This window comes from Symphalangus syndactylus, chromosome 20 (genome assembly GCF_028878055.3).
Source record: "Symphalangus syndactylus isolate Jambi chromosome 20, NHGRI_mSymSyn1-v2.1_pri, whole genome shotgun sequence".
Taxonomy (NCBI): Eukaryota; Metazoa; Chordata; class Mammalia; order Primates; family Hylobatidae; genus Symphalangus; species Symphalangus syndactylus.
Window position 1 is genome coordinate 25,717,184 of NC_072442.2, and position 13,617 is coordinate 25,730,800.

Here is a 13,617-nt window from a genome sequence, read left to right on the forward strand (position 1 = left end):
AAGGGTAAATCCAGACCAGGAGCTTCCCTGAGTGAAGTTCTAATAACTGGATCCTCTAGTGAATAAGACCTACAGATGCCAAATAAGTTGGAACTACAGTCCCCAGACAAAAATTTAGAAGTCTTGGGTAGAAGATCAAAAAGGAGATAATATACCTCGACTGATGCACACCTAGCAAGAAGGATGAAACAGGAAGTCACACAGATTAGGAATAAACTATTTAGTAATCTGCTTTTTAAAAAAATTATTGGAGTATTTTTTTTCTAAAAATAGTCAAATTACACCAAAAAACAGAGTAACCACATGTCAAACAAAGCAAAGTCCTATGATGAATTAAAACAAAAATAAAACTGTACCAAATATGTTACTACATAGCAACTGTTCAAGTGTGCTAAAAACGGGTGTCTTCTCCCTTTTCAGAGGCTCCCCTAGTCATTTGCAATATATTTTGCCTACTTCTCTAAAAATCAAAATAGGTCCTAATAAGATACAGGTCTTCAATCCCAACAGCAAGTAAAGGATTTTCCTAAAAAAAAAAAAAAAAAAAAAACTCTGCTGCCAGTTTGCAGACAGAGTGCCATGTTTCACCCCAACCTGTGGAGGCTAAATCACAGTCAAAAACAAACGGCGTGACTGGGAATTATAGTAAGAGAAGTTAAAAAACAAAAACAAGGGCGGGTGCAGTGGCTCACGCTTGTAATCCCAGCACTTTGGGAGGCCGAGGCAGGTAGATCACCTGAGGTTGGGAGTTGGAGACCAGCCTGACCAACACGGCCAACCCCATCTCTACTAAAAAATACAAAATTAGCGGGGTGTGGTGGCGCATGCCTGTAATCCCAGCTAATCGGGAGGCTGAGGCAGAAGAATCGCTTGAACCCGGAAGGCAGAGGTTGCGTTGAGCCAAGATAGCGTCACTGCACTCCAGCCTGGGCAACAAGAGCAAAACTCTATCTCAAAAAAAAAAAAAAAAAGCTGCAGGAATGGAATTCCATACACAATGAGACTGCAGTCTTGCTTTGATATTACAGCTTACTAAGACACTTCTAATGATGTGCTGGACAAATTTTGTCTACTTCAAAAACACCTAGCTAGGAATGTGAAGACCAAGTGCAAGGAAAGAAAACACAAAAAATTGGTTAAACAAAATACTGTGGCTCACGCCTGTAATCCCAGCACTTTGGGAGGCCGAGGCAGGCGGATCACGAGGTCAGGAGATCAAGACCATCCTGGCTAACACGGTGAAACCCCGTCTCTATTAAAAATACAAAAAATTAGCCAGCATCATGGCGGGCACCTGTAGTCCCAGCTACTCAGGAGGCTGAGGCAGGAGAATCTCTTGAACCCAGGAGGGGGAGTTTGCAGTGAGCCCAGATCGCGCCACTGCACTCTAGCCTGGGTGAAAGAGTGAGACTCCGTCTCAAAAAAAAAAAAAATACCTGTTTTCTCCCCCAATAATTTTTGGTCTGTACTAGGTATGGTGGCATATGCCTATAGTCCCAGCTACTTGAGAGACTGAAGCAGGAGAATTATTTGAGACCAGCCTGGGAACATGGCAAGACCCCACCTCTACGGGAGGGGAAAAAAAAATTGGTTTGTTAACCTCAATTGGGAAAAATATAAAATTCTGTTTTGCATTGATAAGTAAAATATGTATGATTCATATACCTTTTCTTTATTCTCACTGATTTTTAAAGCATGCATAAAATATTGTAGTGTAACATCTATAATATCAAGTGTGGATAATTCCTGTAACTACTAAGAATAAGCAACATAAGAATAATAATTTTTCCTCTCTCCAAGGGCACTACCAGTAACAACAACAACAACAAAAAAGAGGGCTCAGTGTGATTGTCCTAATTAATTTTTGGTCTAAGTTGAACTGTCTAATATAGCAGCCATTGGCCACATGCAGCTAGGGTAGTACTTGAAATATGGCTAGTTTGATACAGTATGAATAAAAGAAAAAATATTAACAATTGTTATTACATATTGAAATGGTATTTTGGATATAATGGGTTAAATAAGATGTTATTTGAATGAATTTTATCTGTTTCTTTTTACTCTTTTAAATGTGGCCAATAGAAAAATTTAAATAACATGTGGCTTGTATTATATTTCTATTTGACAGTACTGGTTTAGAAGTAGTAACGGTCAATTATAGCTGTTCATCAGAGTTCAGAGGAGCTTTTCAAAGTAGTCACCTGGAATCTAATCCAAAATGAATCGGGTCTTGAAAGTCAGGACCCCAATATGTGTATTTTCAAATTACCCCTCAGATTATTCTGAGAATCATTAATCTAGAGGTTAGTGGACATAACTGAGCCTTATAGGACTGACAGTGGAACAAATATTGGTAGCCCTCTGTAACTTCTTTCTGTAGAATGAGAAACAATATGCTTTTTGCCTGCTTGATCAAAACAACAACACACAAAAAAAGTACTGGAGTTAGAAAAAAAAGAAAAGTACTTGGCTCAAAACTAGCTAAATCTAAAACAGCTTAGATTTCTGTTTAAGATGAGCAGGCCTATTGTATAATAAAGACTTTGGCCATTGTCTCTGGTTCCTGGAAGAGAGACTAAATCCTTATAATTTCCCAAGTAATAGGAATGTCATTGTTATTTATAAGCCCCTTGGATCACACCTGAGTTTATGCTAAGAAATGAGATGACTCAGGAGGGGAGCTGGTCACTAGAAAGACCAACTACATGATTAGAGGGTTGAGGGCTTTCAGCCAGCCGGACCTCTGGGAGGGGAGATTGAGTTTAATCATGTAGGCTATGATTTAATCAAGCATGCCTATGTAATGAAGCCCTGATTTTAAAATACTCTGGACACTGAAGGTCAATGGAGCTTCTTGGTTGGTGAACACATGGATGTGCTGAGAGGGTTGATAAACTCTGATTCCACAGGGAACAAACATGGAAGCTCCGTGTTTGAAACCGTCCCACACCTTACCCTAAGCGTCTCGTGCTTTTGGCTGATCCTGACAATAAAACTGTAGTGCTTGAACTCTGTGAGTTGTTCTGAGGGAATTATCAAACTGAGAAAATTGAGGGGACCCTCAAATTTGTAGCCAGTTGGTCAGAAGTACAAGTGGCCAGGGGACCCCACTTATGGCCCCATCTGAAGTAGGGACAATTTGGTGGTGGACTGAGCCCTTACCCTGTGGCATCTGATCTAACTTCAGATGGCTAGTGTCAGAATTCAATTGCAGTACACCAGCTGGTGTCACAATAAGGTTATAAATCCAAATTGTAACAAAAACATTTGGGGGAAAAATATATTTTATATATATATAATATATATTTTTCATATATATTATATATAATATATTATGTATATAATCTTATAAAACTAAATTCAAGTAGTAAATCTGCAATAACCGAACAAGCTATACTCTGAAACTGAATACATCATTTTATGATCAAACCTGATCATTTGATCCTAAACGAAAGAACTTTAGATCCAAAAAAAATTGAAGCAATTTTAACATTTTTCTGGTTTTCACAAAGATGATTTTATTTTTCCTTTTTATTTTGCAATTATCTTCACCTTCACATTTATACCAATAATAATGATGACAATAACAATAATAATCCAGCAGGTTGAGAATTACACCGACAACCAAGGGAGACTTCAGGGAGATTACAGGATTACTGTTATGTTCAAGTCTGATCTTTATCCACAGGCATGTCCAGATGTTGGGAGGGACAGGCATATAAGTTTTGTAACCACATTGAACTAACCAAGATTCATACTCTTGACATAGAAAGGCGAATAAGATTTCTTAACAAAGCAGTCAAGAAGAATTTCTCTCATTTTTCAGCCAACATTCCCTCACCATACTGGACATATCCTCAAATAAAAAAAGTAGGACAGGGAGAACAATTAAGAAAGACAAGGAGAGTGATGAGGAGGGAAGGAAATCAGAAGCAGCCCTGCAGCCTGACTACAAATCACTGCCCAAAGGGAAGCAGGAGAAGGCAGGAAGAAAAGGAGAACTGCCCTGAGAATTACGAAGAGCATTAAGTATAGTGTGTAGTTCTCTACAATTATTCAAGGAATGCAGGAAAAGAAAGAAGACTGAGTGCTGTGCCCATGTGTGCCATGAGTACTTCGCCGCTCACTGAAGGACAACCATTCGTTTCTAGAAAATGAGATTCTGAAATCCACGGAGGCAAAAATGTACCAAGAGATGCTTGCTAAATCAAGGATATATGCTTTTCTCTGCCAGCCATAAGGTATTTTTGAGGTAGAGAAGTGAAAGGATATTCTGAGACAAAGAAGAGCGTACTTTATCTGAAGATGCCTCTGCTCATCTGCCGACCTCTGCTGGATCAACAGTGGCATCCAGTGGCCAAAAGTCTCAGCACAGACTTCTTTGTCTCCAGAAAGGGTTTCTATTGCTTTGGGTGAAGTGGCAATTTAGAACAAAACCATTTCTGGTGTCTATAACTAAGGTTCCCCAAAGACACAGTATTTTGTAATACCAAGTGAAGAACCAAAGGCCATAAAGAAGAAATGGAGAGGGGCAGGTTAAGATTGGCTGTGGTATTTATATTTCCTGTGGTATTACTAAAAAGAATGAAAGTACAGGAGGGGATGAACCTATATGTGGGTGGAATTCCTAGATTTTCATTGCCTTAGAATACTTTTTAAAAGATAGTCTATAAGATAAAATATTTTCATTTTAAAACAAAAGCAATTCTGAAACAAAAGTGTCCATATGTACATTTTATTTTTTAAAAGACACAGGAAGGGACAAATAATGTAATTATCATGGCTTAATTCAGTAATTTATTTGAGATTAAGAAGTTTGGTTCTGAAATGTAATTTTTAAAAACTGATTGAATTTCAACTGCTAAATTCAGGTTGTCTGTTTTAGGGAGATAATGAAACTGGCTCAGGTATAACCTCAACCCATAACAAACATATAGAAAAGAAAAGCATTCCACCCAAAATATTTTTTTGGTCTAATTGCTGATTTAAATTGTTGAAAAAAGTGATTTTTCTGGCAAAGTTCTAGCAAGTAAAATGCTAGTAAATTCTTTCTAATTTTTTAAAAAAGAAAGAAACTATTTCCTCAGTGACCTAATACAAGCAAGAATGAATGGAGTAATCCTAAACTTTCATCTTACTCAGACCATAATTTTTCTCTTTAGATCAAAGAAGTGCACACCAAAACGCTCTTCTCTTATGGTTCATATTGTTCATTTTTTGCCCTACATTTCTAACTAAAAAAACATGGAATTGTCATACATATTACTCCCCTTGATTCTCATGGTATACCTCTGGCTGGCTCAGGTGCACATACCACCTCAAACTCACCTGTTTGGATGAGACGTGGGCAGCATGAACTGGAATTCCACCACACAGGTGTTGTCCTTAAGCTGGCGGTGTTGTACGCTGTTAAGTTCGTAGGCAATATAAGCCCTTCGAACATACACCTGGTTCAAAAGAAACCCTCAGTAAATAAATTTCAAAAACAGAAATTAAGAAAATAGCCCAGAAAAAGAGTCTTGAAACGAGGTATCTGAGGCAGAAGGTGCTCTGTGGGGAGAGAAGTCCCAAGGCCCTATGTATATGTACATATCTTGCTTTAATTAATAAAGCTGGAGTCTTAATGCTATAACCATGACTACTAATGAAAACAAAACTAGGCTGCCTCTGCTGGACACCTATGTGCACTGTAAACCTTCTTCCACACTAACCTAAACCCTGGAGAAGGTTTAATCTTTAGCAAAAGACAGCATATAGAACTACAACTATTAATCTATTAAGCATGATCATTTCAACAGAAGATTAAGCAGTGAGAAAAATGAGAGGTGCTGATTTTGAGCCACTTACGGAGTGAAAATAGAAGACACAAGCAATCACAGTACAGTTCAACTCTTTTACTATCTCATGTCTTTGTTTTGTGTCCTCCCCGACTACCCCACCCGTTCAAAATCAGTTTTCAGCAAATCCTGATCAAAAGCAGTAAGGCATAAGCAGTAAGACATAATTTGACATATAATATCTCAAATACATGAACTTGACTCAAGAGTTAAAGGAACAGCAATAAAATAAAATAAAAATAAATTTAAATTTAAAAAAAGAAACAGCAATAGGCTACATCTCTGCAAAAACTGTCAGTCCAACCTCACACATTTCACAGCAAATTTGCCATGCACATAAAATGCTACCTGAGATTCTATGGCACGGGAAGTACATAAGGAAGCTTCTCATTAAATGAGATGAAAACACTACAAAACACTTAAATGTTTTAAAACTTTTGGCATTTACTGAGTAGGATAATTTACACTCTACCACAGAGTACAAATAAAAAGTAACACAAAAGAGCTGGCAACAGACTACCGTGATGTTACATTACATAAAATCATCTAAAACACTCTTTTTCCCCATCTTCAAAAAACATCTATTTGGCAACTTTACAGTGGTATTCAGGGCCTGCAATTTTTATGCTTAATGAGGTAGTGTGCTGTAGTGGAAACAAAAGTCTTTGGAGTCAGATTAGCCTGAGTTCACATGCAAACTCTTCCACTTACTACATCTATGTGATTTTGGATAATCACTTAACCTCTCAGAGTCTCACCATCTTCTTACTTCCTAAAGTAACTGTAGGATTAAATGAGAAAAATAAAATACCTAAAACACAGTTCATTAAATGCTATTACTTTCTTTCCTTTGAGGAAGTATTTCATAAGAGCTGCTTGACAATCCAAAACATAACTAAAATCAATTTTAATTTGGCCCAAATCGCACAATGGTAAGATGACACATGCTCTGATCAGCCATATATTTTCGCTTTTTGTGTTACAAGGAATCCTAACTCATTATGAAATGGGAGAATTCAAATACCTGGAAAATAGAAACTACTGAAAAATGCTGGCAGCTATTTTCCTGTGATTGGAACCTAGAAGCTGGTGATGAGTTCAAATGAAACACTTGAGTAAAGTATCTGAGTAAGCACGTACTCTTTCAGAGGAAAAGAGACTAACTACCCTTAAGAACCAACCTTAAGGCCACAGAACTAGAACTGACATGGCAGCCAAATAGAAGAAACCAGCTACAAACAAAGGAAAAGGTCATGTCCCATTACCATAAATACTTACCTCCAGAGCTGCCATCCTCACTACTTGGTTGCTGTGATAGAAGAAGTTTGGTAGGACATCAAAAATAGATGTTTCTGATAGGATGAGTTTCTAGAAGATACAAAGAAGGCTTAAGCCTTACATCAAAAGAAAACAATTTCAATGGACACTATTTGGCATTTGAAGCATTTAGTGAAACCTAAGAATTTTGTCTCTGAATGCCATAATCTCTCTGTGCCTCAGCTTCCTGAGCTACAAAATGGAGAAAATAAAATACCTATCCTCGTAGGGCTGTTTTATTATATGAGTAAATACATGTAAAATTCTTAGAATACTGAATTAACAACGCATTATTTGTATGCTAATATAAGTGTTTATGACATTATTCTTTTCTGACATTTATCTGTACTCTCTAAATATTGTCTTCACCAGGCATGGTGGCTCATGCCTATAATCCCAGCACTTTAGGAGGCCGAGGAAGGCAGATCACTTGAGGTCAGGAGTTCGAGACCAGCCTGGCCAACATGGCGAAACCCCGTCTCTGTTAAAAATACAAAAATTAGCCGGGCGTGGTAGTGAGTGCCCATAATCCCAGCTACTCTGGAGGCCGAGGCACAAGAATTGCTTGAACTCAGGAGGTGGAGGTTGCAGTGAGCCGAGATTATGCTATAGCACTCCAGCCTGGGCAACAGAGACTCTGTCTCAGAAAAATTAAATAAAATAAATATTGTCTCAATACTCCACTATGGTAAACCGTAGATTTGAACCCCAGCTGAAAACCCTAGATTTCAGCTGTTAACCAAATAACAAAAAACATCCTTTTTTCCCCTCTAGGTTCCCCAGGAAGAAATGTTGTAGAAAGTCTAAAGATACCCCTGGGCCAGATATAACAATGGTATCCTTGTTTCCAGGTGGAAAAATATAAAGTCATTCCTGAGAAGATAATGTTTAAAAAATAATTGCAGTGGTCCTTCTGATTAGTAGTAAAATTAGCCAATAATCTCTTAAAAATGGGCTTTTTATAAAGCTCAATAGTTAGCATTAACATAAAATTAAAATTAAATGATACTTAAATAGCTTTGTCTCCAGAAGAGTAACAACTACCTATGTATACATCTGATTCAAATATCATAAATCATTAGAGAAATGTGTGTGTATATATATATATATCAGAAATCAACCAGCCTCGTCATTTAATTCTGGCCTAGAATACTTTCTAGGTAAAGTACAAAGATAAAGACTTCAATAGGACACTTCTATCAAGGAAGGCCTACTTGATTTTTAAGCTAAACCACAATTCTAACAGCATTTGTATGAAAAAAATTCATAAGTATAAATCATTTTAGAAAGTCAAGGTATGAAACTCCATTACATGGAAAATCAAAATTAATTAATTAATTACTTAAACTATGCTTGAGAATAAAGGAGGTAAGAGTCCAGATAGGCAGGAAAGGGCTACATATATATATATATACCTGCAGGTTCTCAATGCAAAATTGATGTCCATACATGTCAATAGCTGATAGGAAGATAGACTCTACTTGGTTATGGCGAAGCTCATATGATGGCAAATGGGAGGCAATAAGAACCTAGAGTGAGAACAAAATAGGAGGCACACGTTCCTCAGGGAGTGATTATTCTAGACTCCTATTAGGCAGCTCTGATACAAAAGCAATAAATATAAATCTGTAAGTGCAGGCATCACAGATAAAACAGAGACCAAGCAAAACAACTTCTAGGTCCTGTAACATAAAGCCAATGCCACCAAATACTGAATCTCAGTTGACTCTCACCATGATTTGCATTGTGGCCAATTTCCCACGGTGGGTAGGGGGAAGGGAGAGAAAACAGCTTCAATCAAGTTCCATCAGTGTATGTGATTTACCATTGCAAAGCTGCTGGTCCTAGGGACTGCATGACTAGCTGTTAATTGGGAATCAGGTCTGGCAGGGAGCAGCTGTGGGGAAGGTAGATGCAGCAGAGCTAGCCTTTTACAACTCTGAAGTAGAAAGACAGACTAGGGAAAGCCGCTTTGACAGCCCCAGGTACTCAGCACCAAGGAGAACGCGTCAGGAAGTAACACCAATGCGCGTGAGGGGCAGAGAGAGTGAAAGCAGTGTCATAAACAAACAAACAGTGACACGGTAGGATCTGAATACCCTCAGCAGGTCACTGAGAGGTTCAATAGCTTTGAGTAGTTCAGTGACATGGATACAATTGTAGAGAAAGCAGAAGGTCACTGAACAGCTTCAAATGCTGCTTCCTTGTCAATGCCCATGCACTGAAACACAAAGGGAGTGCCAACTCTTGGCTTCCCTGCTGAAACCTTTTGGAATGGAAATGAAGACTGCAGGGTGAAACTAACTGGACTTCTCTGGGGTTGTTCTGATTGCTACCGCCTAAGATTCATTTCATTACCTTTCTGCTTTCCACACTTGATTATTTCCTGTATACTTGGAAGTTTTCATCTGCTTCTAAGCTCCCTTTGGGAAGTAAGAAATATTGAGTCTATTTTCTTCCCTGAGTGTCCTTTCCTCCACCTGACCCTGGTTTACTATCACAGGGCTACTAGGGAGGGAAGGGAATGATACCAGGATTTTTTAAGGGGGAAAGGGCTTCTATTTTAAAGAGACGCAGCATTAATCTTTTCCTTTCTCTTTAAAAAACATACCACATGAAAACATTTGTTCTGAGGAAAATGTGACACATACATAGAAAATAACATGTTCTTTGTAAAGTGATTAAGCAAAAGTTCATTGTGTCTAGGACTGCCTGATCTATGAAAGCCATCCCTCCTTTAAGAAAACCAACAAATGTACTTACCTGGCGTGCTCGAAGTGCTACTTTGGCATTGGTGGTCTTACTGAGTTGAGTTAGCTCTGTCAGAATATTCAGCAGCTCATCAGTGAGAGTAGGGTCTCGGCCACACAACTGATCCTAATTGTTAATGTAAAAAAGAACATAGCCATATTAAAAAGAACAGGTGGATAGGATTTTAAAATAGAGAAAAGGAATGAAAACAAAGTAAACGCAGCTGGATTAATAAGAAAATGCAAACTTCCTATTATTTTTACCCTAAACAATGTGGTAAAGAAGATCCCAGAAGAAGTTTGGCTAAGGAGAAGCAGCCCAAATCCTTCACTCAAAATTCCTAATGTATTTCCTTATAAATCAACACCATACTTTTAACACGCAGAAGGAATCATTAGAGACCACTAAAAGGGGCTAAGGGGATTCTGAGTAAGAAATAATAGATTATGTCTCAAAGTTTTAAGAGAAAGTTTTAAATAACAGGGACTAAAGGCCTTCCTGTTTCCCCTCCCACTTTTGGAAAGAAGGTAGATACAAGGCAAAAAGAACCACCCCAGTGGTTTTCATCTCATAAACCAAATTTTCAGCAACCCAGAAGGATGCAAAACAGAAACACAAGAATAAATTACTTATTTATAAACACACACTAACTAAAAACACCATCTCATATGCTGGCAATTCTGCATCCCAAATCATTTCTCTTCTTCCTGTACCAAGAATCATTCCATGATACTTAAACATGTGAATCCTTAGCTGAATTAGAGGAAAAAAACAGGCTCCTACTATAGAATCCATGGTTTATTCAGTATTGGGTCCTTCCTTTTCTAAGAAGTCAAAAATGTTAAGAAAATAATCCCAATCATATTCTGAGAGAAATATTATTACTGGAGTCCAGTGGAATATCAGTTCATTCCCTAAATTCATCCATTATCCATGCAATTTCCATCTAAGCTGAAAAAACTGTAAATGCAGTTTTTATAAATGTCTGTCCTTCTTGAATTTTACAGAGCTACTAGTAGTAGTAATTATTAACACCACACCATATAAAATATATCCATTTAGATATCACTACCTCTACTTGGAGTTTTAAATAATTGCCTTGGCTGGGCAGGGTGGCTCACACCTGTAATCCCTTGAGGGATTACTCCTGCTTGAGCCCAGGAGTTCAAGACCGGCCTGGGCAACATGGTGAGACCCCCATCTCTAAAAATAAAAAATAAATAAAATAAAAAATTTAGGCCGGGCGCGGTGGCTCACACCTGTAATCTCAGCACTTTGGGAGGCCAAGGCGGGCAGATCACGAAGCCAGGAGATCGAGACCATCCTGGCTAACACAGTGAAAACCCGTCTCTACTAAAAATACAAAAAATTAGCCAGGCGTGGTGGCGGGCACCTGTAGTCCCAGCTACTTGGGAGGCTGAGGCAGGAGAATGGCGTGAACCCGGGAGGCAGAGCTTGCAGTGAGCCGAGATCACGCCACTGCACTCCAGCCTGGGCGACAGAGCGAGACTCCATCTCAAAAAAAATAAAAAAAATAAAAAAAAATTTTAAAGAATTGCCTTTGTATTTTAATAAATATTTATTCTCCCCCTACTACCAATGGGACATGAGAGAAGACCCAAAGCGCCTGCTTGTTGCTGCATGTTAATCTTCTCCCCACTTTGATTATCAGCCCTTTTCTTTAAGAATTTCTATTTCATACTTAACCTTCCCCATCTCAGGGACCTTTATCACAGCAGTATAAATAAATGCAGTATAAATAAAAGACATGCTTTTTCCAAAACCCCCACCTTCCACATCACAAAGTAAATACTTTTGAAATACTCAATGCCATCATGCTGGGAAGGTTTCTCAAACCTTTTTTTTTTTTTTTTTTTTTGAGACAGAGTCTTGCTGTCGCCCAGGTTGGAGTGCAGTGGCGCGATCTCGGCTCACTGCAGGCTCCGTCCCCCGGGGTTCACGCCATTCTCCTGCCTCAGCCTCCCGAGTAGCTGGGACTACAGGCGCCCGCCACCTCGCCTGGCTAATTTTTTGTATTTTTAGTAGAGATGGGATCCTGGTTTCCTAATCCAACAATCAGAGGTCTGCTCTGACTGTCCAGAGTCACAAAACACATGATGGGATTTATAACTAAGGAAGTGCAAGTACTGTTTTCACCCATTTAACCCAGATAATTCACTCATCTGAGTGAGAAAAATAAAAGCTGCTATTAAAGTGAAGATAAACCCAGAGGTTCTACTGAACAGGTAGCACAGATTAGAGAATCTGTTCTACCTATCCTAGGCATAAAAGCAAACAGGAGAAAGAAAATGCAAGTAAATCTCACCTTTTACTGAGAACTAATGAGCAAAACAGAATTTCAAAGGAATATGTAAAACTACCAGAAACAGGACCATAAAAAGGCAGAAGGAAAGAATTGATAGATAACAGTAGGTAGGGAAACCAACACCATTTTTTCCTACCTAAGTCCCTTTCCTAATGTTCTTAATAGAGCAAACACACACCTTTCCGAGGTACTTACTAAAAGCATTGGAATGACCCACCAAAATGCCTAAAAACATAAGAAGTGTACTGGGTAATGCCATAACTCACCTCCTCTGTACAAAGCCAGACTAAAGTCTCAACATTAAAAACAAAAGCCAACATGACAAAATAAGAACACTAATCACCTCCGCAACCTGTATCAGATTTGATATGGAATGCATTCCCTTTAAAGGAAATATAGGTTTACCTTTAGAGATTACACTAAAATTTTTAAAAATGGAGTTATGCTCTTGCATAGTTACAGATCATGTTCTAACTTAAAAGACAAAACAAAGCAAAACACGCAAAACCACTTTTTTTAAAAACCACTTTTTAATTTTATCTTCCCACTATGAGAGAAAAGGAGTAAAAAAGGGCTTCAGGAAAAAGCAACAGTATGTGTAGGAAATGCGAACTATGGAGATTAGAAAAAATAAATGTGGGCCAGGCGTAGTGGCTCATGCCTGTAATCCCAACACTTTGGGAGGCCGAGGTGGGTGGATTACCTGAGGTCAGTTAGAGACCAGCCTGACCAACATGATGAAATCCTGTCTCTACTAAATACAAAAAAATTAGCCGGGCATGGTGGCGCATGCCTGTAATCCCAGCTACTTGAGAGGCTGAGGCCGGAGAACCGCCTGGGAGGTGGAGGTTGCAGTGAGCTGAGATTGCGTCATTGCACTCCAGCCTGGGCAACAAGAGTGAAATTCCGTCTCAAAATAAAATAAAATAAAATAAAATAAAATAAAATAAAATAAAATAAAAATAAATAAATAGGTGCGGTGGCTCACACCTGTAATCCCAGCACTTTGGGAGGCCAAGGTGGGCGGATCACCTGAGGTCAGGAGTTCGAGACCAGCCTGACCAACATGGAGAAACCCAGTCTCTACTAAAAATACAAAATTAACTGGGCACAGTGGTGCATGCCTGTTATCCCAGCTACTCAGGAGGCTGAGGCAGGAGAATCGCTTGAACCTGGGAGGCAGAGGTTGTGGTGAGCCAAGATCGCACCATTGCACTCCAGCCTGGGCAACAAGAGCAAGACTCCATCTCAAAAAAAATATAAATAAATAAATAAATAAATGTGAAGTAATTATCAAACAGTATGAATTAACCACTATTTTCATTAGTCTATTCCGACTTGGAAGTTTTCCATTCAAATATTTTCTCCACTGTCATCATTAATACT

The 13,617-nt window shown here is 38.6% G+C and overlaps 1 protein-coding gene across 5 annotated transcripts in view; it reads right to left on the reverse strand.

Annotated features, from left to right (window-relative positions):
• ACACA (acetyl-CoA carboxylase alpha) overlaps window positions 1-13,617 on the reverse strand; it is a 275,744-nt gene that overhangs the window by 130,772 nt on the left and 131,355 nt on the right. For all 5 annotated transcript variants that reach the window (XM_055257045.2, XM_055257046.2, XM_063628639.1 and 2 more), the window contains 4 exons: window positions 9,918-10,031; window positions 8,570-8,683; window positions 7,116-7,205; window positions 5,329-5,447 (listed from right to left, as the gene is read on the reverse strand). In XM_055257045.2, the coding sequence (XP_055113020.1) occupies window positions 5,329-5,447; window positions 7,116-7,205; window positions 8,570-8,683; window positions 9,918-10,031 (437 nt within the window). The remainder of the gene's footprint in view (window positions 1-5,328; window positions 5,448-7,115; window positions 7,206-8,569; window positions 8,684-9,917; window positions 10,032-13,617) is intronic.